This window comes from Cottoperca gobio, unplaced genomic scaffold (assembly GCF_900634415.1).
Source record: "Cottoperca gobio unplaced genomic scaffold, fCotGob3.1 fCotGob3_458arrow_ctg1, whole genome shotgun sequence".
NCBI lineage: Eukaryota > Metazoa > Chordata > Actinopteri > Perciformes > Bovichtidae > Cottoperca > Cottoperca gobio.
In genome coordinates, this window is record NW_021167022.1 from 37,501 (window position 1) to 61,857 (window position 24,357).

At 41.6% G+C, this 24,357-nt stretch overlaps 1 protein-coding gene across 1 annotated transcript in view; it reads right to left on the reverse strand.

The window, feature by feature from the left end:
• The window catches only part of LOC115006068 (voltage-gated potassium channel subunit beta-3-like), a 23,965-nt gene extending 3,663 nt beyond the window's left edge, over positions 1-20,302 (reverse strand). Inside the window, exons 1-7 of the mRNA XM_029428099.1 lie at positions 20,129-20,302; positions 15,327-15,370; positions 15,007-15,044; positions 14,816-14,895; positions 14,296-14,340; positions 9,692-9,736; positions 9,228-9,271 (exon numbers count right to left, since the gene is read on the reverse strand). Of these exons, the coding sequence (XP_029283959.1) occupies positions 9,228-9,271; positions 9,692-9,736; positions 14,296-14,340; positions 14,816-14,895; positions 15,007-15,044; positions 15,327-15,370; positions 20,129-20,253 (421 nt within the window). The 5' untranslated portion in view covers positions 20,254-20,302. The remainder of the gene's footprint in view (positions 1-9,227; positions 9,272-9,691; positions 9,737-14,295; positions 14,341-14,815; positions 14,896-15,006; positions 15,045-15,326; positions 15,371-20,128) is intronic.
• Positions 20,303-24,357: the final 4,055 nt, after the last annotated feature.

A 24,357-nucleotide genomic window follows, 5' to 3' on the forward strand; every position in this document is an offset into this window, starting at 1 on the left:
GAGACAGAAACGACCACGAAGAGACAGAAACAACCACAAAGAGACAAAATTACCAAAAAGAGACATAAACAACCACAAAGACACAAAACTAACGACCACAATACGACAAAGACGACCACAAAGAGACAAAACGACCACAAAGAGACAGAAACGACCAAAAAGAGACACAAAACAACCACAAGGAGACAAAACGGCCACAAAGAGACAAAACGGCCACAAGGAGACAGAAACAACAACAAAGAGACTAAATGACCACAAAGAGACAAAACGACCACAAAGAGACATAAACGACCACAAAGAGACACAATGACCACAAAGAGACATAAACGACCACAAAGAGACACAATGACCACAAAGAGACACAATGACCACAAAGAGACAGAAACGACCACAAAGAGACACAATGACCACAAAGAGACAGAAACGACCACAAAGAGACAGAAACGACCACAAAGAGACAAAACGACCACAAAGAGACAGAAACGACCACAAAAAGACACGATGACCACAAAGAGACACAAAACGACCACAAAGAGACAGAAACGACCACGAAGAGACAGAAACAACCACAAAGAGACAAAATTACCAAAAAGAGACATAAACAACCACAAAGACACAAAACTAACGACCACAATACGACAAAGACGACCACAAAGAGACAAAACGACCACAAAGAGACAAAACGGCCACAAAGAGACAGAAACAACAACAAAGAGACTAAATGACCACAAAGAGACAAAACGACCACAAAGAGACATAAACGACCACAAAGAGACACAATGACCACAAAGAGACATAAACGACCACAAAGAGACACAATGACCACAAAGAGACACAATGACCACAAAGAGACACAAAACGACCACAAAGAGACAGAACGACTCACAAAGAGACAAAATGAATGACCACAAAGAGACAACAATGACCACAAAGAGACAGAAACGACCACAAAGAGACAGAAATTACCACAAAGAGACACAAAACGACCACAAAGAGACGAAACAACCACAAAAAGACACAATGACCACAAAGAGACACAAACGACCACAAAGAGACAGAAACGACCACGAAGAGACAGAAACGACCAAAAAGAGACACAAAACAACCACAAAGAGACAAAACGGCCACAAAGAGACAAAACGGCCACAAAGAGACAGAAACAACAACAAAGAGACTAAATGACCACAAAGAGACAAAACGACCACAAAGAGACATAAACGACCACAAAGAGACACAATGACCACAAAGAGACATAAACGACCACAAAGAGACACAATGACCACAAAGAGACACAATGACCACAAAGAGACACAATGACCACAAAGAGACACAAAACGACCACAAAGAGACAGAACGACTCACAAAGAGACAAAATGAATGACCACAAAGAGACAAAACAAACGAACACAAAGAGACAAAACAAACGACCACAAAGACACAAAAACAACCACAAAGAGACAGAAACAACCACAAAGAGACAAAATGACCACAAAGAGACACAATGACCACAAAGAGACAGAAACGACCACAAAGAGACAGAAACGACCACAAAGAGACAAAACGACCACAAATAGAAACAACGACCACAAAGAGACAGAAACGACCACAAAGAGACAAAATGACCACAAAGAGACACAATGACCACAAAGAGACAGAAACAACCACAAAGAGACACAATGACCACAAAGAGACAGAAACGACCACAAAATGATCACAAATAGACACAACGACCACAAAGAGACAGAAACGACCACAAAGAGATAGAAACGACCACAAAGAGAGAAATTGACCACAAAGAGACACAATGACCACAAAGAGACAGAAACAACCACAAAGAGACAAAATGACCACAAAGAGACACAATGACCACAAAGAGACAGAAATGACCACAAAGAGACAGAAACGACCACAAAGAGACACAATGACCACAAAGAGACAGAAACGACCACAAAGAGACAGAAATGACCATAAAGAGACAAATTGACCACAAAGAGACAGAAACGACCACAAAGAGACAGAAATGACCACAAAGAGACAGAAACGACCACAAAGAGACAGAAATGACCACAAAGAGACAGAAACGACCACAAAGATACACAAAACGACCACAAAGAGACAGAACGACCACAATGAGACAGAAACGACCACAAAGAGACAGAAAGTACCACAAAGAGACAGACACGAAAACAAAGAGACAGAAACGACCACAAAGAGACAAATTGACCACAAAGAGACACAATGACCACAAAGAGACAGAAACAACCACAAAGAGACAAAATGACCACAAAGAGACATAAACGACCACAAAGAGACACAATGACCACAAAGAGACACAATGACCACAAAGAGACACAAAACGACCACAAAGAGACAGAACGACTCACAAAGAGACAAAATGAATGACCACAAAGAGACAAAACAAACGAACACAAAGAGACAAAACAAACGACCACAAAGACACAAAAACAACCACAAAGAGACAGAAACGACCACAAAGAGACAAATTGACCACAAAGAGACAGAAACGACCACAAAGAGACACAATGACCACAAAGAGACACAATGACCACAAAGAGACAGAAACAACCACAAAGAGACAAAACAACCACAAATAGACACAACGACCACAAAGAGAAAGAAACGACCACAAAGATACACAAAACGACCACAAAGAGACAGAACGACCACAATGAGACAGAAACGACCACAAAGAGACAGAAAGTACCACAAAGAGACAGACACGAAAACAAAGAGACAGAAACGACCACAAAGAGACAAATTGACCACAAAGAGACACAATGACCACAAAGAGACAGAAACAACCACAAAGAGACAAAATGACCACAAAGAGACATAAACGACCACAAAGAGACACAATGACCACAAAGAGACACAATGACCACAAAGAGACACAAAACGACCACAAAGAGACAGAACGACTCACAAAGAGACAAAATGAATGACCACAAAGAGACAAAACAAACGAACACAAAGAGACAAAACAAACGACCACAAAGACACAAAAACAACCACAAAGAGACAGAAACGACCACAAAGAGACAAATTGACCACAAAGAGACAGAAACGACCACAAAGAGACACAATGACCACAAAGAGACACAATGACCACAAAGAGACAGAAACAACCACAAAGAGACAAAACAACCACAAATAGACACAACGACCACAAAGAGAAAGAAACGACCACAAAGAGACACAATGACCATAAAGAGACAGAAACGACCACAAAGAGACAGAAACGACCACAAAAAGACAGAAACGACCACAAAGAGACAGAACGACCACAATGAGACAGAAATGACCACAAAGAGACAGAAACGACCACAAAGAGACAGAACGACCACAAAGAGACAGAAACGACCACAAAGAGACAGAAATGACCACAAAGAGACAAATTGACCACAAAGAGACACAATGACCACAAAGAGACAGAAACGACCACAAAGAGACAGAAAGTACCACAAAGAGACAGAAACGACCATAAAGAGACAGAAACGACCACAAAGAGACAGAAATGACCACAAAGAGACAAAACGACCCACAAAGAGACAAAATGAACGACCACAAAGAGACAACACGACCACAAAGATACAAAACGATCACAAAGATACAAAACGATCACAAAGAGACAGAAACGACCACAAAGAGACAAAACAACCACAAAGAGACACAATGACCACAAAGAGACAGAAACGACCACAAAGAGACAGAAAGTACCACAAAGAGACAGAAACGACCATAAAGAGACACAATGACCACAAAGAGACAGAAACGACCACAAAGATACAGAAATGACCACAAAGAGACACAAAATGACCACAAAGAGACAGAACGACCCACAAAGAGACAAAATGAATGACCACAAAGAGACAAAACAAACGAACACAAAGAGACAAAACAAACGACCACAAAGACACAAAAACAACCACAAAGAGACAGAAACAACCACAAAGAGACAAAATGACCACAAAGAGACACAATGACCACAAAGAGACAGAAACGACCACAAAGAGACAGAAACGACCACAAAGAGACAAAACGACCACAAATAGAAACAACGACCACAAAGAGACAGAAACGACCACAAAGAGACAAAATGACCACAAAGAGACACAATGACCACAAAGAGACAGAAACAACCACAAAGAGACACAATGACCACAAAGAGACAGAAACGACCACAAAATGATCACAAATAGACACAACGACCACAAAGAGACAGAAAGTACCACAAAGAGACAGAAACGACCACAAAGAGATAGAAACGACCACAAAGAGAGAAATTGACCACAAAGAGACACAATGACCACAAAGAGACAGAAACAACCACAAAGAGACAAAATGACCACAAAGAGACACAATGACCACAAAGAGACAGAAATGACCACAAAGAGACAGAAACGACCACAAAGAGACACGATGACCACAAAGAGACAGAAACGACCACAAAGAGACAGAAATGACCACAAAGAGACAAATTGACCACAAAGAGACAGAAACGACCACAAAGAGACAGAAATGACCACAAAGAGACAGAAACGACCACAAAGTGACAGAAATGACCACAAAGAGACAGAAACGACCACAAAGATACACAAAACGACCACAAAGAGACAGAACGACCACAATGAGACAGAAACGACCACAAAGAGACAGAAAGTACCACAAAGAGACAGACACGAAAACAAAGAGACAGAAACGACCACAAAGAGACAAATTGACCACAAAGAGACACAATGACCACAAAGAGACAGAAACAACCACAAAGAGACAAAATGACCACAAAGAGACATAAACGACCACAAAGAGACACAATGACCACAAAGAGACACAATGACCACAAAGAGACACAATGACCACAAAGAGACACAAAACGACCACAAAGAGACAGAACGACTCACAAAGAGACAAAATGAATGACCACAAAGAGACAAAACAAACGAACACAAAGAGACAAAACAAACGACCACAAAGACACAAAAACAACCACAAAGAGACAGAAACGACCACAAAGAGACAAATTGACCACAAAGAGACAGAAACGACCACAAAGAGACACAATGACCACAAAGAGACACAATGACCACAAAGAGACAGAAACAACCACAAAGAGACAAAACAACCACAAATAGACACAACGACCACAAAGAGAAAGAAACGACCACAAAGAGACACAATGACCATAAAGAGACAGAAACGACCACAAAGAGACAGAAACGACCACAAAAAGACAGAAACGACCACAAAGAGACAGAACGACCACAATGAGACAGAAATGACCACAAAGAGACAGAAACGACCACAAAGAGACAGAACGACCACAAAGAGACAGAAACGACCACAAAGAGACAGAAATGACCACAAAGAGACAAATTGACCACAAAGAGACACAATGACCACAAAGAGACAGAAACGACCACAAAGAGACAGAAAGTACCACAAAGAGACAGAAACGACCATAAAGAGACAGAAACGACCACAAAGAGACAGAAATGACCACAAAGAGACAAAACGACCCACAAAGAGACAAAATGAACGACCACAAAGAGACAACACGACCACAAAGATACAAAACGATCACAAAGATACAAAACGATCACAAAGAGACAGAAACGACCACAAAGAGACAAAACAACCACAAAGAGACACAATGACCACAAAGAGACAGAAACGACCACAAAGAGACAGAAAGTACCACAAAGAGACAGAAACGACCATAAAGAGACACAATGACCACAAAGAGACAAAACAACCACAAAGAGACACAATGACCACAAAGAGACAGAAACGACCACAAAGAGACAGAAACGACCACAAAGATACAGAAATGACCACAAAGAGACACAAAATGACCACAAAGAGACAGAACGACCCACAAAGAGACAAAATGAATGACCACAAAGAGACAAAACAAACGAACACAAAGAGACAAAACAAACGACCACAAAGAGACAGAAACGACCACAAAGAGACAGAAACGACCACAAAGAGACAGAAACGACCACAAAGGGTCAAAACGAAGACACACAGCAGAGCATCAGTGCAGAGACAGGAGACCGGACGTCTCTGTATATTAATCTGATATATTTCATCTCATTAAAGCCGACAGCTCTGTGAGGAACTTTCAGGAGATTTATTGTGTATTCAGCTGTGTTGATGTCTCAGCTAAATATAGTGAGCGGACAGCTCTGTGGACAGGACTCGACCTTGTGAAGGACGAGCAGCGACTGTTTGTTTGTTGAAGATTAGACGACTAAAAGGGTTTAGATCAGGGGTGTCAAACTCATTTTAGTTCAGGGGCCACATGCAGACCAATTTGATCTCAAGTGGGCCAGACCAGTAACATACCATAATAACCTGTAAATAACCACAACTCCAAATGTTGCCCTTTGTTTTAGTACAAAAAAGTACATTCTGAAAATATTCACATTTAATTACCGGTAACTATATTTTTACAAAACATTATGAACAACCTGAAAATTCTTAAGAAAAATAAGTGCAAATTCAACAATATTAAGCCTCAGTTTATCATTTACACATGTGTACAACATACACATCAGTGTGTCTACAAAGGCACAACAATATAGTATTTTACTTTATGATCAAAACAACTTGTCAGGATCTAGAAATTATTTTAAATGTACATTAATTTCTACATCTGTGTAGTAATCCTGATCCTGATAAAGTGGGACTATTAAGGAAGAAGGTTAAGTTATCCGCCTGCCTTGTAAATGTATACATAAAATACATAAAGGTTGTGGCTCGTTGTACTGAAGCTGCTGACTGACATATGTCACAATGTTCAATGTCTTAAAATATTTCCAAAGTAAGTTCAAAGTTATTGTTCTTGGTGCAAAAGTGTCTGAAGCAGCATTTGCAATTAGTGTAGTATGGCAGGCTATAGGTAACGTCTTCATCACTGAGGAGGCTGTCACACTGACGGTGACTCAGACCTCTGGCTCGGATGAAATGAACAGTTCCCACCAGATCCAACTGGTAGCGATCCACCTCCCGCACTAGTTCCGGCTCCTTCCCCCACAGAGAGGTGACGTTCCACGTCCCCAGAGCCAGCCTCTGCTGCCCGGGTCTGGTCCGTCGAGGTCCCTGACCATCACTGCCACCCATGTGACAGCGCACCCGACCCCAGCGGTTTTTCCCATGAGTGGTGGGCCCACAGGATGGATGGATGGGAGGCACCACGTAGCTTCTTCGGGCTGTGCCCGACCGGGCTCCGTGGCAAACCAAGCCACCAGGCGCTCGCTGTCGGGCCCTCCCTCTGGGCCTGGCTCCAGACTGGGGCCCCGGGCTTCCTCCGGGCAGGGTCTCTCCTTTCCTTTCCCTTTCTTTCATGAAGTCGTTTTTGAACCATTCTTAGTCTGGCCCCTCGCCTGAGACCAATTTGCCTTGGGAGACCCTACCAGGAGCACTAGGCTCCAGACAACACAGCTCTCAGGTTCATAGGGACACACAAACCTCTCCACCACGATAAGGTGATGTTATTATATTATATATTATATTACATTACATTACATTATATTATATTGTATTGTATTATACTATATTATATTACAATACATTATATTAAATTATACTATATTATGTTATATTATATTATATTGTACTGTGTTGTATTATACTATACTATACTATACTATATATTATATTATACTATATTATATTATAATATATTATATTAAATTATAATATATTATTATATACTATATTAAATTATATTATAATATATTATATTAAATTATAATATATTATATTATATTATACTATATTATATTATATTATAATATATTATATTAAATTATAATATATTATATTATATTATATTATACTATATTATATTATAATATAATATATTAAATTATAATGTATTATAATATACTATATTTTATATTATAAATCATTCAAACATCTCACTCTGTGGAGACATAACCCCCCTAACATTTAATATACAGAAAATATATTTTTTTTTTTGTGTTTTTCCATACACTCAGTGTAAGTGGAAATCAATATTAATATTTTATATTTTTATCATCAGAGCAACTTTTTTAAAGTTACGCACGAGGAATAATCATCGTAATGTAGTTCATGAAAAATGCATGTAAACTGTGAAACCAAACCTGCATCTAAACACACACACACACACACACACACACACACACACACACACACACACACACACACACACACACACACGCACACACATGTCCTCTGTCAGCTGTCGGAGGTCGTCGAGGCTTTAAGAGGCTCAATCACACCAAGAGACTGGATTAGGAGTTTCACTCTCACACACACACACACACACACACACACACACACACACACACACACACACACACACACACACACACAGATCAGTCAATCATCTGTCCCGCTGAAAGCAGATCTGTTGACTTAAATAATTTTCTGAAATGTTAAATCGATCCTGCAAAGAGTCCCAGAAACTGAAACAGCAGGAAGTACTCGGATACTTTACTGCAGTAAAAGTACTGAAAGTACTCTGTTAGTGAGTAACAGAGTACTTCACAGTGTAGTCATGCACCATCTGAAGACAACTACGACCCCCAGGGTGCATCAGCACCACATGCTGCCGCTGGAGGCTTTAAGTTGCAGGGTCAAGTTTTTAAGCTTTAATTATTTACTTTTTGTTCTTTATCTCCGGAGTTGATTTCATTCTGTTGACTTTTATTTACTTATTGTGAACATGTTATGTTTTATATATGTTTGTTTGTGTGTGAGGTTCTCGCAGCTTTGATGAAGGTTTAACTTATACGATTGTACCTATTTGAAGGTATTGTACTTAGAAGATTCTTGCTATTCGGAGTTGTGTCTCCAGGATTGTTTGCACTTTTTGTCGCTTTGGACAAAAGCGTCAGATAAATGAACTGTAATGTAATGTAATATAATGTGATGTAATGTAATATAATGTGATGTAATGTAATATAATATAATGTAATGTAGTGTAATGTAATGTTTAAAAACTTTGGTATTTAAAGAACAACACTCGATAGTATTTGAGCCTTTTGGTCGATACATGAAAATACCCGCTAATTGTAAATATTTGTATATATTATAGTAACACTTGGAAGCTCTAACACTTTGACGTTATGCAACACAAACAATATTAGCTTCTTGTCGCTCTGCGTTGGAGTCGTCGTGAAGCTTTATAAAGCTTCAGAATTCACTGGTTTTACCTTCGATGATGTGTTTCCGGGACAAACCTCGTTCAGTCTCTGCCCTGTGAACACACAAACACACACTCAATACCATATATGTGTCATAATATATATAATATATATATTATATATAATATTATATATAATATATATAACAATAATATATAATATATATGATTATTATTATTATTATTATTATTATTATTATATATATACATATGTGTCATAATAATAATAATAATAAAAACTTATATAGAATAATAATAATAATAATATATACTTATGTATAATAATAATAATAATCATAATAATAATCATAATCATAATAATAATCATAATCATAATCATAATCATAATAATAATCGTAATACTCATAATAATAATAATAATCATCATAATAATCATCATAATAATCATAATAATCATAATAATCATAATAATCATAATAATCATAATCATAATAATATATAAGATGCACTTACTGTCCTCCCCAGTAGATCTTCGTGGTCACCACGTAACTGGACCTCCTGTCGAGAGTTATCGTCACTTTATTATCACAAAGTTCTTCTGTACTGCATAAAAACACTGATACACACTGAAAATACTCCACAGAAGTAAAAGTACTCATATCTTCACTTTACGGAGCAATATAAATATATATTCTTATATATATAATATATTATTTAAAAAGTCTAATAATAATAATAATACTAATACTAATACTAATACTACTACTACTACTGATACTGATACTGCTACTAATAATAATAATAATAATAATAATAATAATAATAATAATAATAATACGAATACTAATACTACTACGACTACTACTGATACTAATAATAATAATAATACTGATACTGATAATAATAATACTAATAATAATAATAATAATACTAAAACTAATACTGATACTGATACTGATACTAATAATAATAATACGAATACTAATACTACTACGACTACTACTGATACTGATACTGATAATAATAATAATAATAATAATAATAATAATAATAACAATAATAATAATAATAATAATAATAATAATAATAATAATAATACTACTGATACTGATACTAATAATACTAAAACTACTAATAGTACTAATAGTACTAATAATAATACTACTACTACTACTGATAATAATAATACTAATAATACTAATAATATTAATCCATCCATCCATCCATCCATTGTCTACCACTTATCCGGGGTCGGGTCGCGGGGGCAGCAGCTCCAGTAAGGAACCCCAATCTTCCCTTCTCCGGGCCACATCCTCCAGCTCCGACTGGGGGATCCTGAGGCGTTCCCAGTGAGGAGATATAATCTCTCCACCGAGTCCTGGGTCTTCCCCGGGGTCTCCTCCCAGCTGTACCTGGAACACCTCCCTAGGGAGGCGCCCAGGTGGCATCCTTACTAGATGCCCAAACCACCTCAACTGGCTCCTTTCAACGTAAAGGAGCAGCGGCTCTACTCCGAGTCTCTCACGGATGGCTGAGCTTCTCACCCTATCTCTAAGGGAGACGCCACCCGTCCGAGAAAACCCATTTTTGCCGCTTATAGCCGTGATCTCGTTCTTTCGGTCATGACCCAGCCTTCATCACCATAGGTGAGGGTAGGAACGAAAATCGACCGGTAGATTGAGAGCTCTGCCTTCTGGCTCAGCTCTCTTTTCGTCACAACGGTGCGGTGAAGTGACTGTAGTACCGCCCCCGCTGCTCCGATTCTTCGGCCAATCTCTCGCTCCATCGTCCCCTCACTCGCAAACAAGACCCCGAGGTACTTGAACTCCTTCACTTGGGGTAATGGCCCATTCCCTACCCGGAGTAGGCAATCCACCGGTTTCCTGCTGAGAGCCATGGCCACAGATTTTGAGGTGCTGATCCTCATCCCAACCGCTTCATACTCGGCTGCGAACTGATCCACGGTTGAAGGTCACAGACCGATGATGCCATAAGGACCACATCATCTGCAAAGAGCAGCGATGAGATCCTCAGGTCACCGAACTGCAACCCCTCTCCTCCATGACTACGCCTCGATATCCTATCCATGAAAATCACGAACAGGATTGGTGATAAAGCGCAGCCCTGGCGGAGGCCAACATTCACTGGAAACGAGTCCGACTTACTGCTGAGTAACCGGACACAACTCTCCCTTTGGGCGTACAGGGATTGGATGGCCCTCAGAAGTGACTCCATCACCCCATACTCCCGCAGCACCTCCCACAGTATCACCTGGAGGACCCGGTCATACGCCTTCTCCAGATCCACAAAACACATGTAGACCGGTTGGGTGTACTCCCAGGCCCCCTCCAGGATCCTTGCGAGAGTGAAGAGTTGGTCCGTTGTTCCACGACCAAGACGGAGTCCACATTGTTCCTCTTCAATCAGAGGTTCGACTACCGGCCGAACCCTCCTTTCCAGCACCTTGGAGTAGACTTTACCAGGGAGGCTGAGAAGTGTGATACCCCTGTAGTTGGCACACACTCTCTGGTCCCCCTTTTTAAATAGGGGAACCACCACCCCGGTCTGCCAACCCCTAGGCACTGTCCCAGACTTCCACGCAATGTTGACGAGGCGTGTCAACCACAACAGCCCCTCAACACCCAAAGCCTTCAGCATTTCTGGACGGATCTCATCAACTCCTGCGACTTTTCCACTGTGGAGTTGTTTGACTACCTCAGTGACTTCCATCAGGGAAATTGACGATGATCCCCCATCAGCTTCCAGCTCTGCCTCTACCATAGAGGGCGTGTTAGTCGGATTCAGGAGTTCCTCAAAGTGCTCCTTCCACCGGCCGATAACCTTCTAAGTCAAAGTCAGCAAGGTCCCATCCTTGCTGTACACAGCTTGGATGGTTTTCCAGAAGCACCTTGGTGCTGACCGAAGGTCCTTCTCCATAGCTTCTCCGAACTTCTCCCACACCCGCTGCTTTGCCTCTGACACGGCAGAGGCTGCTGCCCTTCTAGTCCTTCGGTACCCTGCAACTGTTTCCGGAGTCCTCACGGATAACATAACCCGGAAGGACTCCTTCTTCAGTCGGACAGCTTCCCTGACCACCGGGTTCCACCACGGTGTTCGAGATTACGGCCCTTGAGTCACCTAAGACCTTGAGACCACAGCTCATCACCGCAGCTTCAGCAATAGAGGTTTTGAACATCGCCCACTCAGGTTCAATGCCCCCAACCTCCACAGGGATGTCTGAAAAACTCTGCTGGAGGTGTGAGTTAAAGATCCCCAGGACAGGGGCTTCCTCCAGACGTTCCCAGTTCACCCGCACTACTCGTTTGGGTTTACCAGGTCTGTCCAGAGTCTTCCCCCACCCCTTGATCCAACTCACCACCAGATGGTGATCAGTCGACAGCTCCGCCCCTCTCTTAACCCAAGTGTCCAAAACATGCGGCCTCGGATCAGATGATACTATTACAAAATCGAGACAGAGTTTCCTCCCATAACCCGAAGGCGTAGGGAGGCGACCCTCTCGTCCACCGGAGTAAACTCCAACGTAGCGGCGCTCAACCGGGGGCTAGTGAGTATCCCCACCCCGGCCCGATGCCTCACACCATGGGCAACTCCGGAGAAGAATAGAGTCCAACCCCTATCCAGGAGTACGGTTCCAGAGCCAAGACTGTGCGTGGAGGTAAGCCCCACCAGATCCAACTGGTAGCGATCCACCTCCCGCACTAGTTCCGGCTCCTTCCCCCACAGAGAGGTGACGTTCCACGTCCCCAGAGCCAGCCTCTGCTGCCCGGGTCTGGTTCGTCGAAGTCCCTGACCATCACTGCCACCCGTGTGACAGCGCACCCGACCCCAGCGGTTTTTCCCATGAGTGGTGGGCCCACAGGATGGATGGATGGGAGGCACCACGTAGCTTCTTCGGGCTGTGCCCGACCGGGCTCCGTGGCAAACTCGGCCACCAGGCGCTCGCTGTTGGGCCCTCCCTCTGGGCCTGGCTCCAGACGGGGGCCCCGGGCTTCCTCCGGGCAAGGTCTGTCCTTTCCTTTCCCTTTCTTTCATGAAGTCGTTTTTGAACCATTCTTAGTCTGGCCCCTCGTCTGAGACCAATTTTCCTTGGGAGACCCTACAGGGAGCACTAGGCTCCAGACAACACAGCTCTCAGGTTCATAGGGACACACAAACCTCTCCACCACGATAAGGTGATGGTTCCCAGATATAATAAGAATAATAATAATAATAATAATAAGAATAAGAATACTACCAATACTACTGATACTGACACTAATAATACTAATAATAATACTAATACTACTATTACTACTACTACTGATACTAATAATAATAATAATACTACTACTGATACTAATAATACAAATAATAATAATAATAATAATAATACTAATAATACTACTAATAATACTAATAATACTAATACTAATAATACTAAAACTACTACTGCTACTAATACTAATAATACTACTGCTAATGCTAATAATACTAATACTAATACTAATACTACTACTGATACTAATAATACTACTACTAATAATAATAATAATAATAATAATAATAATAATAATAATAATAATACTACTAATACTACTACTACTACTACTAATTATAATACTAATACTACTACTACTACTAATAATAATAATACTAATAATAATAATACTACTACTACTACTACTAATAATAATACTAATATAAATAATATTACTACTAATACTACTACTAATACTACTATTAATAATAATAATAATAATATTACTACTAATACTACTACTAATACTACTATTAATAATAATAATAATACTAATAATACTACTACTAATACTACCACTACTACTAATTATAATAATACTAATAATACTAATACTACTACTACTAATAATAATAATAATAATACTAATAGTAAAAATACTACTACTAATACTAGTATTAATAATAATACTAATACTAATAATAATAATAATAATAATAATAATAATAATAATAATAATAATAATAATAATAAAAAACTATCACTGGAGATGGAAAACGAATAAAAAGTCATATTTCTCAATTGTTCCCTAAGTAAAAGTACTTAGTTACTTTCCACCTATTATTTATTTAGTATTTACCTCCATCCTTTCTTCTTCAGGATGTTTCCCAGAGTCGTCTCCGCCCTGAGTGACAGACAGAGACTTTAGTCCTGCAGAGAGACACAAAACCTTCAAAATAAAACAGGAAGAAGCTGTTTGTGAATAGGAGTTCATTGTAGTCCAGTAAAGAAAACGCAGAGTAAAGAGTATTAATACCATGGAGTAGAGATACTGATGAAAGTAAAGTCCTCTCTTCTTAACTTGAAACATGAAACATGTACAAAACTATTCCTGAAAAAATATATCAAAGAATTCTGAATTCTATTATTATTATTATTATTATTATTATTATTATTATTATTATTATTATTATTATATTATTATTATTATTACTATTATTATGTGAGATGACATTAAACTTAAGAAATGTATGCTTATATCTTATTATTCTAAGTTTGCTATTTTATTCTTCTCAGAGACACGAGGGTTAACTGGAAACATAAAGCCCTGATTGAGAGGTGAGACAGGCAGGCAGACAGACAGGCAGTTAGTACTGTACCTCCCTGAGGCGTAAACCTCTGCTGTGTCGAACAAGTTCACTCCGCTGTCGTACGCCAGCGTCATCACACTCTCTGCCATCTACAGAGAGGCAGTAACCCTCGTTAATGTGTGCAGAGAGCTCGAGTAATGATGTAACACACACACACACACACACACACACACACACACACACACACACAAACACAGTACCTCGTCAGAGATCTGAGAGCCGAATGTCACCCATGTCCCTGAGAGCAGAGAAAGAACATCACAGACGACGTGAATATTAGAACAGGAAGTGAATCTGCAGGTGAAGACTTTAAACTGTAACGAATAGATTTTGTCAGAAGTTTTAAACGTCTGCAAGTTAAATGGATTTTGCATTTTCAGCATTTACTCTACAATATGTTTTTTAATTAATGGCCATCTTACACTTTTAATGTAAATAATCCGTCATCTATAAGTTTCATTAAAAAACAAAAAAAAGTTTCATTATTTTAAAATGTGTGTGTGTGTGTGTGTGTTCTCACCCAGTCCTAAGCAGGACACTCTGAGTCCAGATTTACCGAGATTCCTGCAAACAATTCATTCAATTAAAGAAAAATGTTCATATGGTGATATTTTACCTTTCACAATAAAAGCCCAACACATAAACACTGAGCTTTTTTACCAGACGGAACTCAGAGAACTCGCAAATATCCATTCATGTACAATATATACATATACATATATTATGTTTTATATTAAACATAATATATATTATATATATATATACCTCTCTGGGAACCATCACCTTATCGTGGTGGAGAGGTTTGTTCGGAGTATTCGGCCTTCTTGGAGACCCTGAATGGAGCCCTGCAGGGGGCTCCAGTAGGGGACTCCGTAGTCTTACTTGGAGACTTCAATGCACACGTGGGAAACGATGGAGACACCTGGAGAGGCGTGATTGGGAGAAAGGGCCTCCCTGATCTAAACCCGAACGGTCGTTTGTTGTTGGACTTCTGTGCTAGTCATGGAATGGCCATAACAAACACCATGTTCGAACATAAGGATGCTCATAAGTGCACGTGGTACCAGAGCACCCTAGGCCAAAGGTCAATGATCGATTTTGTAATCGTATCATCTGATCTGAGGCCGCATGTTTTGGACACTCGGGTGAAGAGAGAGGCGGAGCTGTCAACTGATCACCATCTTGTGGTGAGTTGGATCAAGGGGTGGGGGAAGACAGACCTGGTAAGCCAAAACGGGTAGTGCGGGTGAACTGGGAACGTCTGGAGGAAGCCCCTGTCCTGGGGATCTTCAACTCACACCTCCGGCGGAGCTTTTCATACATCCCTGTGGAGGTTGGGGGCATTGAACCTGAGTGGGCGATGTTCAAAACCTCTATTGCTGAAGCTGCGGTGATGAGCTGTGGTCTCAAGGTCTTAGGTGCCTCAAGGGGCGGTAACCCTCGAACACCGTGGTGGACCCCGGTGGTCAGGGAAGCCGTCCGACTGAAGAAGGAGGCCTTCCGGGTTATGTTATCCGGGAGGACTCCGGAAACAGTTGCAGGGTATCGAAGGACTAGAAGGGCGGCAGCCTCTGCCGTGTCAGAGGCAAAGCAGCGGGTGTGGGAGAAGTTCGGAGAAGCTATGGAGAAGGACTTTCAGTCGGCACCAAGGTACTTCTGGAAAACCATCCGGCACCTCAGGAGGGGGAAGTGAGGAACCATCCAAGCTGTGTACAGCAAGGGTGGGACCCTGCTGACTTTGACTGAGAAGGTTATCGGCTGCTGGAAGGAGCACTTTGAGGAACTCCTGAATCCGACTAACACGCCCTCTATGGTAGAGGCAGAGCTGGAAGCTGATGGGGGATCATCGTCAATTTCCCTGATGGAAGTCACTGAGGTAGTCAAACAACTCCACAACATCAACGTCAACATTGCGTGGGAGTCTGGGACAGTGCTTTGGGGGTGGCAGACCTGTTCAAAAAGGGGGACCAGAGAGTGTGTGCCAACTACAGGGGTATCACACTCCTCAGCCTCCCTGGTAAAGTCTACTCCAAGGTGTTGGAAAGGAGGGTTCGACGGATAGTCGAACCTCGGATTGAAGAGGAACAATGCCGATTCCGTCCTGGTTGTAGAACAACGGATCAATTAGAGAAGGCGTATGATCGGGTCCCCCGGGTGATACTGTGGGAGGTGCTGCGGGAGTATGGGGTGAGGGGGTCACTTCTGAGGGCCCTCCAAGCCCTGTACGCCCAAAGTGAGAGTTGTGTCCGGATACTCGGCAGTAAGTCGGACTCGTTCCCAGTGAATGCTGGCCTCCGCCAGGGCTGCACTTTATCACCAATCCTATTCGTGATTTTCATGGATAGGATATCGAGGCGTAGTCGTGGAGGAGAGGGGTTGCAGTTTTTGTGACCTGAGGATCTTATCGCTGCTCTTTGCAGATGATGTGGTCCTTATGGCATCATCGGTATGTGACCTTCAACAGTCACTGGATCGGTTCGCAGCCGAGTGTGAAGCGGTTGGGATGAGGATCAGCATCTCAAAATCTGTGGCCATGGCTCTCAGCAGGAAACCGGTGGATTGCCTACTCCGGGTAGGGAATGAGCCCTTACCCCAAGTGAAGGAGTTCAAGTACCTCAGGGTCTTGTTCGCGAGTGAGGGGACGATGGAGCGAGAGATCGGCCGGAGAATCAGGGGAGCGGGGGCGGTACTGCAGTCGCTTTACCGCACCGTTGTGACGAAAAGAGAGCTGAGCCAGAAGGCAAAGCTCTCAATCTACCGGTCGATCTTCGTTCCTACCCTCACCTATGGTCATGAAGGCTGGGTCATGACCGAAAGAACGAGATCACGGGTACAAGTGGCCGAAATGTGTCTTCTCAGACGGGTGGCGTCTCCCTTAGAGATAGGGTGAGAAGCTCAGCCATCCATGAGAGACTCGGAGTAGAGCCGCTGCTCCTTCACGTTGAAAGGAGCCAGTTGAGGTGGTTCATCTAGTAAGGATGCCACCTGGGCGCCTCCCTAGGGAGGTGTTCCAGGCACGTCCAGCTGGGAGGAGACCCCGGGGAAGACCCAGGACTCGGTGGAGAGATTATATCTCCTCACTGGGAATGCCTCGGGATCCCCCAGTTGGAGCTGGAGGATGTGGCCCGGAGAAGGGAAGATTGGGGTTCCTTACTGGAGCTGCTGCCCCCGCGGTAGACGATGGATGGATGGATAATATATATATACACATATATATATATATATATATATATATATATGTTATGTTTTATATCTATATATAATTTATATAGATATAAAACTTATTTATATCTATATATAATAATAATAATAAAAATAATAAATTGTATTTGTAAAGCGCCTTTCAAAGCTAAAAGCAATCTCGATAGATATATATATATATATATATATATATATATATATATATATATATAAGTATATATATACATATATACTACATATACATATACTGTGTGCTGTAACTGATACTGACCAATCACACACACACACACACACACACACACACACACACACACTGTATATAATCAAACCCTCACTGGTTAATTCGCAACAGATGGTAGTTTTTACATTAAGACATAAGTACAGGAGATTACATTTAAAGTACGTTGCTGTGTGTGTGTGTTTGTGTGTGTGTGTGTGTGTGTGTGTGTGTGTGTGTGTGTGTGTGTGTTTAGTGAAAGTCGGATGAATCGGAAAAACGCAGCCTCTGACATTTTGACAAGAGGGGCTAAAAATACCAGCTGATGATTCAAAACTCACTTTTTTTAGACCTCAAAGTCCAAGATATTTATACGAGAGTCCTCGTCTTCAATAATCAGGTCAGAGTCCAAGTTATTGATGCTCAAGTTCAAGTCCAAGTCATTAAGTTTCATGTCTGAGTTTAAGTTGTTTCCGTGTCCTAGTCCAGGCCCAGGTCAGTGATAGTCGAGTCCAAGTCGTCAATATGTTTAAAGTCCAAAGTGAAGTCTTTGATATTCAGGTCCAAATATCAAAGACTTGAAAGCAGGTCATCAATGTCTCAACATCTGAGTCATCAATACTCAAACTGTGTCCACGTGTCTGCATCAGGTTTAACCCGACAGCGGATCAAAGGCTATGATCAGGTGAAACGTCTCCGTGTGGCGGCGTTTCATTCGGTTCCCCTGCTCGCTCTCAAACAATGAGCCCAACAGAAAACACATACACACAACCCTGTACATCTGTACTTCAGAGGAAATATAAATTCAGGCAAAGTAAGTCAAGTACATTTAATTAAACAGAAAACTTCTAATACAAATGTGAAAAGGATACAATAAGAATACTATAACATGTGTACAGCTCCTAACCTGACTATAACCTGAACCTCAAAACCAAATAAACTTTGTGTTGCTCTTCAAGGACGCAGAGACTGTCCCGCGTGTTTCCATAGAAACGCACTTTGACTCAAAACGTCTTCATCGGGGTGTGAAAACTTGTCAAGACATCACATGGCATGTGAATGGCCAAAGAACTAACCAAACTACAATCAGAATACAAACCAAACTACAATCAGAATACAAACCAAACCACAATCAGAATACAAACCAAACTACAGTCAGAATACAAACCAAACCACAATCAGAATACAAACCAAACTACAGTCAGAATACAAGCCAAACTACAGCCGGAATACAAACCAAACTACAATCAGAATACAAACCAAACTACAGTCAGAATACAAACCAAACCACAATCAGAATACAAACCAAACTACAGTCAGAATACAAGCCAAACTACAGCCGGAATACAAACCAAACTACAATCAGAATACAAACCAAACCACAGTCAGAATACAAACCAAACTACAGCCAGAATGCAAACCAAACTACAAACAGAATACAAACCAAACTACAGTCAGAATACAAACACAAACCAAACTACACCCGGAATACAAACCAAACTACAGTCAGAATACAAACCAAACTGCAGCCAGAATTCAAACCAAACTCGAGTCAGAATACAAACCAAACTACAATCAGAATACAAACCAAACTACAGCCAGAAGACAAACCAAACTAGAATCAGAATACAAACCAAACTACAGCCAGAAGACAAACCAAACTACAATCAGAATACAAACCAAACTACAGTCAGAATACAAACCAAACTACAATCAGAATACAAACCAAACTACAATCAGAATACAAACCAAACTACAGTCAGAATACAAAACAAAATGTACTTGATTTCAAGGTCTACATTGGTTCTCACAAATATGGATGTACACACACACACACACACACACACACTGTAACATGAGTCGGCACTCTGCACCTGTCTGGTCACGTGACGTCTTACTCTCACCTGTACTTCATGTTGCTATGACGACCGAGGGCCTCCTTCATGTGGGCGTGGCCTAACAGGGTGAGCCTGTTCACCGGCTCCGTCCTGACCTTTGACTGACAGGCGGGGGCGCTGCTGTTGTTCATCGCCAACCGCCGCTCCTTCAGCGGGTGATCGCCGGACCCGCCCCCCCCGCCTACATTACACGCTATGGACACCTGCATCCTGCTCGCTACAGTGACAAGCCTTATATAGATGTACACATTATATATATATATATATATATATATAGTGAGCTTTAAAGTCTCAAAACATAATAATGAGACCAACGCTGCCACCAAGGTCGCTGGTCGCTATGGTGACGAATGAAAGAATTCATGAGTGGGACGATAACTTTAAATGATCAATCAGCCAATCAAATCACACGACAGGACAACACACACACACGTAACTTTCTGTTAGTCCCTATCATCCCGCGGTCGGCCCGACACACAGCTGAGGATGAGGAAGTGATGAAGAGCGTCCGTCTGTCCTCAGGAGAAACAAACAGACGAAGGGAATCTCCAAAATAAAAGCAAGCAAGCGTCCGTCCTCTGGACTCTACTGACGATAGAGACAGAAACAGAGAGAGGGAGGGAGGGGGAGAGAGAGAGCGAGGAGCGAGAGAGAGAGAGAGAGAGAGAGAGAGAGAGAGGGAGGGATGGAAAGAGAGAAGGAGGGAGGGAGAGGGAGGGAGAGGGAGGAGAGGGAGAGGAGAGGGAAGGGAGTGAGGAGAGAGAGAGAGAAGAGAGGGAGAGAGAGAGAGAGAGAGAGAAGAGAGAGACAGGGAGAGGGTGGGAGGGAAAGTGAGAGCCCCTCCCCCTCATGTCTCGGTTGGCTGCACACTGGGCGACCAAGCATTTGACAGACAGAGAGAGCAACTCTGTGCAGAAAACTAACACTAAATACAATCAGAATACAAACCAAACTACAATCAGAATACAAAACTAAACTACAATCAGAATACAAACCAAACTACAGCCGAACACAAACCAAACTACAGTCAGAATACAAACCAAACTACAGCCGAAACACAAACCAAACTACAATCAGAATACAAACCAAACTACAATCAGAATACAAACCAAACTACAATCAGAATACAAACCAAACTACAGCCGAAACACAAACCAAACTACAATCAGAATACAAACCAAACTACAATCAGAATACAAACCAAACTACAATCAGAATACAAACCAAACTACAATCAGAATACAAACCAAACTACAATCAGAATACAAACCAAACTACAATCAGAATACAAACCAAACTCAGCCGAAACACAAACCAAACTACAATCAGAATACAAACCAAACTACAGTCAGAATACAACCCCAAACTACAATCAGAATACAAACCAAACTACAGTATATATTAACTTCATACAACAACTGCATCTAATTATTATGTTGACATTTTTATCAAATAGTGGCATAAACAGTTTTAATGCTGGTGTAAAGTGAAAATGTTTTGATAAATTCTTTACACAAAGAGGACATGAAATTCTGAGATCTGAATATTTAAAAGTCATACCTGTATCCCTGTGTCTCACCCTGTATGGCATGTTGTTCTGCTCCATGGTGACGTCACACTCCTTCAGGTAAATCTCAGCCGTCGTCTCTCCATCAGCCTCCTCGCGGCTTCCAGTATCTGACGACGCGAGAGCAGATTCTTCTTTCTCCTTCGTTTCTTTCTTCCCGTCAATCTTCTCCAGTTTCCCAGAATTCCCTCTGTTCACCTTCGGCTTCTTGTTGAACCCGTATAACTCCTCCACCGAAAACTTCCCTCTTTTCCTCCCGCCGACGGTCCTCCCGCGACGCTCGGCCCCGCAAACATGGTTGACACTGAGGACGGAGATATGCACAGAGGGCTAATGCTAACAATAACAAGAACCATAAAACAGCAAAAATACAAACCAAACTACAGCCAAAATATAGTCAAGATACAAACCAAACTACAGGGTGTTTTTAAAGTGTCTTCACCGTTCCTTTAAACTACAACATGTCCCATCAGCCCTTGCAGGAGGTTTACACTCAAATCCAACACTTACCTGGTTTAAGGTGTCTGTCTGACTCCTGTGGTCCACACTCTGTATCCACCTGTCTGTTTGTTTTCAGCTCTCGGTCTCTCTGCTGGTACTCTGATAAGAAGCCTTTTGGTTTAATCCCACCAATCAGAGCTCAGATATCACATCTGTCTGTCTGCCTGTCTGTCTGTTACTGATGACAGACGAAGCAGAATTAAAACCTGTAGCTCCAAAATATCAAACTCTGTGTACAGATGTTAAATATGGCCTCTTGCCTGGATATCCCGAAATGAATCTAACCCTAATCTCACACACACACACACACACACACACCCACACACACACAGGTTGCGTCCCAGCGTCCTCTGATCCACTTGTTTTTGTCTAAGTAATGCTGCACATCATTAATCTATGATGATCAGAGGAATTTATTTTACTGTTTCGTCTTCTTGATAAAACACTGTTGGTGCATTCAGGGACGCTCCAACATCTGGAATTCAATATGTAATGTAACTAGCAGCGGTGGAAGAAGTATTCAGATCCTGCAGTAAAAGTACTAATACACATTTTGAAAATACTCCACTACAAGTAGAGGTATGGTGTTCAAAACCTTACTAGGTAAAAGTATGTAAGTATTATCAGTTAATTGAAGTTGAAGTACTTTTAAAGTAAAAGTACATTTCTGCACCGTGAGGACATTTGATGAGACTGTGTGGCTGTTGGTTGGCAGTATGTTTTTCAGTGGGATTAGAGATTATATCACTGCAGGGATTACACTGTGTTTGAACACACACCACACACACACAGCTGTGATTTAATGACCTCCAGCTGATAACTGAACACTTCCCCAAGGTTATCCAAAAATCCTACGTTAGCATTAGCAATGTGTGTGTGTGTGTGTGTGTGTGTGTGTGTGTGTGTGTGTGCTGTCAGTATTTAGTGTGTTAATCTGTTGGTTTCTGAGAGTTCAGCGGGTCACACTGACCAGACCTCTGCTGCATTATTAACGTTTTAATTCTCTAGATCAGGGGTCTTCAACGTTTTTTAGGCCAAGGACCCCCACACTGGTGTAGCGTGGAGCAGGGACCCCGACTGTACATATTGTACACAAGAGGCTTGAAGAGGTCCGTGCAAAGGGGGGGTTCACCCCTCTCCTTTCCTCCACTGTCTCTTACTGTAGGTGTGTGTCGCTGCCCTTCGTAAAGTACAGCGGAGGAGGGAATGTGAATGCACAAAGCAAAAAAAGAAAAATTCTAATTTAAAAATAAACACTTTAATTTGTTTTTTAAAATTGCTTTATCTACAAACAATTCGGACCCCCTGTTGAAGACCTATGCTCTAAATCAGAGTCACTAACAGGCGGACCCCTGTCCGGACCCAGGCGCAGTTTCTCTCGTTTCTTACGGCACTGGTTTAGCGGTTCAGGAAACTCACAGACCAATTACATGCGAGTTAAGCCATCCCACGTGATGCTACTCAGCCAATCAAATCTGTGCATTCCAACAGGCAAACATTGCGACTCTGAATAATACAGATGAGAGGCGAGAGAAACTTTCTCCAACTGGACCTCTTAGAATTTTAGTTGAATACCCCTGATGTAAAGTAATGAAGCGCTGTTAGCTGTTAGCGGACATCAGGTCGGATGATCTCATATAATAACTTTATTGAGTCACGCTGGAGAAATCCACAGCAGTTTAAAAACGCGAAAAGAAAACAGATAAAAACAAAGGAAACAGCAGCTACATCTCAACAGGTGCATGATGGGTACTTCACACACACAAGCGTTGTATGAAATAATATTCATAAATAAAATGCACATGATGCATTTAATGCTTCAGATAATAGTCCACCGTACGACGAGGAAATATTAATATGTTCAGTTATCACCGCTCTTCACGTTTTTCCATCTTCCGTGCGACGACGTGAACGCAGCATCAGCCGACCAATCAGAGCAGAGTTCCTGCAGGTTACATTTTTAACCTGCAGGGTTACTTGTGGTTCCTAGAGTCTCTAAGAGTACAATGGGAGCCAGACCCTTCAGCTATCAAGCTCCTCTCCAGTGGAACCAGCTTCCAGTTTGTGTTCGGGAGGCAGACACACTCTCCACATTTAAGAGTAGGCTAAAGACTTTCCTTTTTGATAAAGCTTATAGTTAGGGCTGGCTCAGGTTTGCCCTGGATCA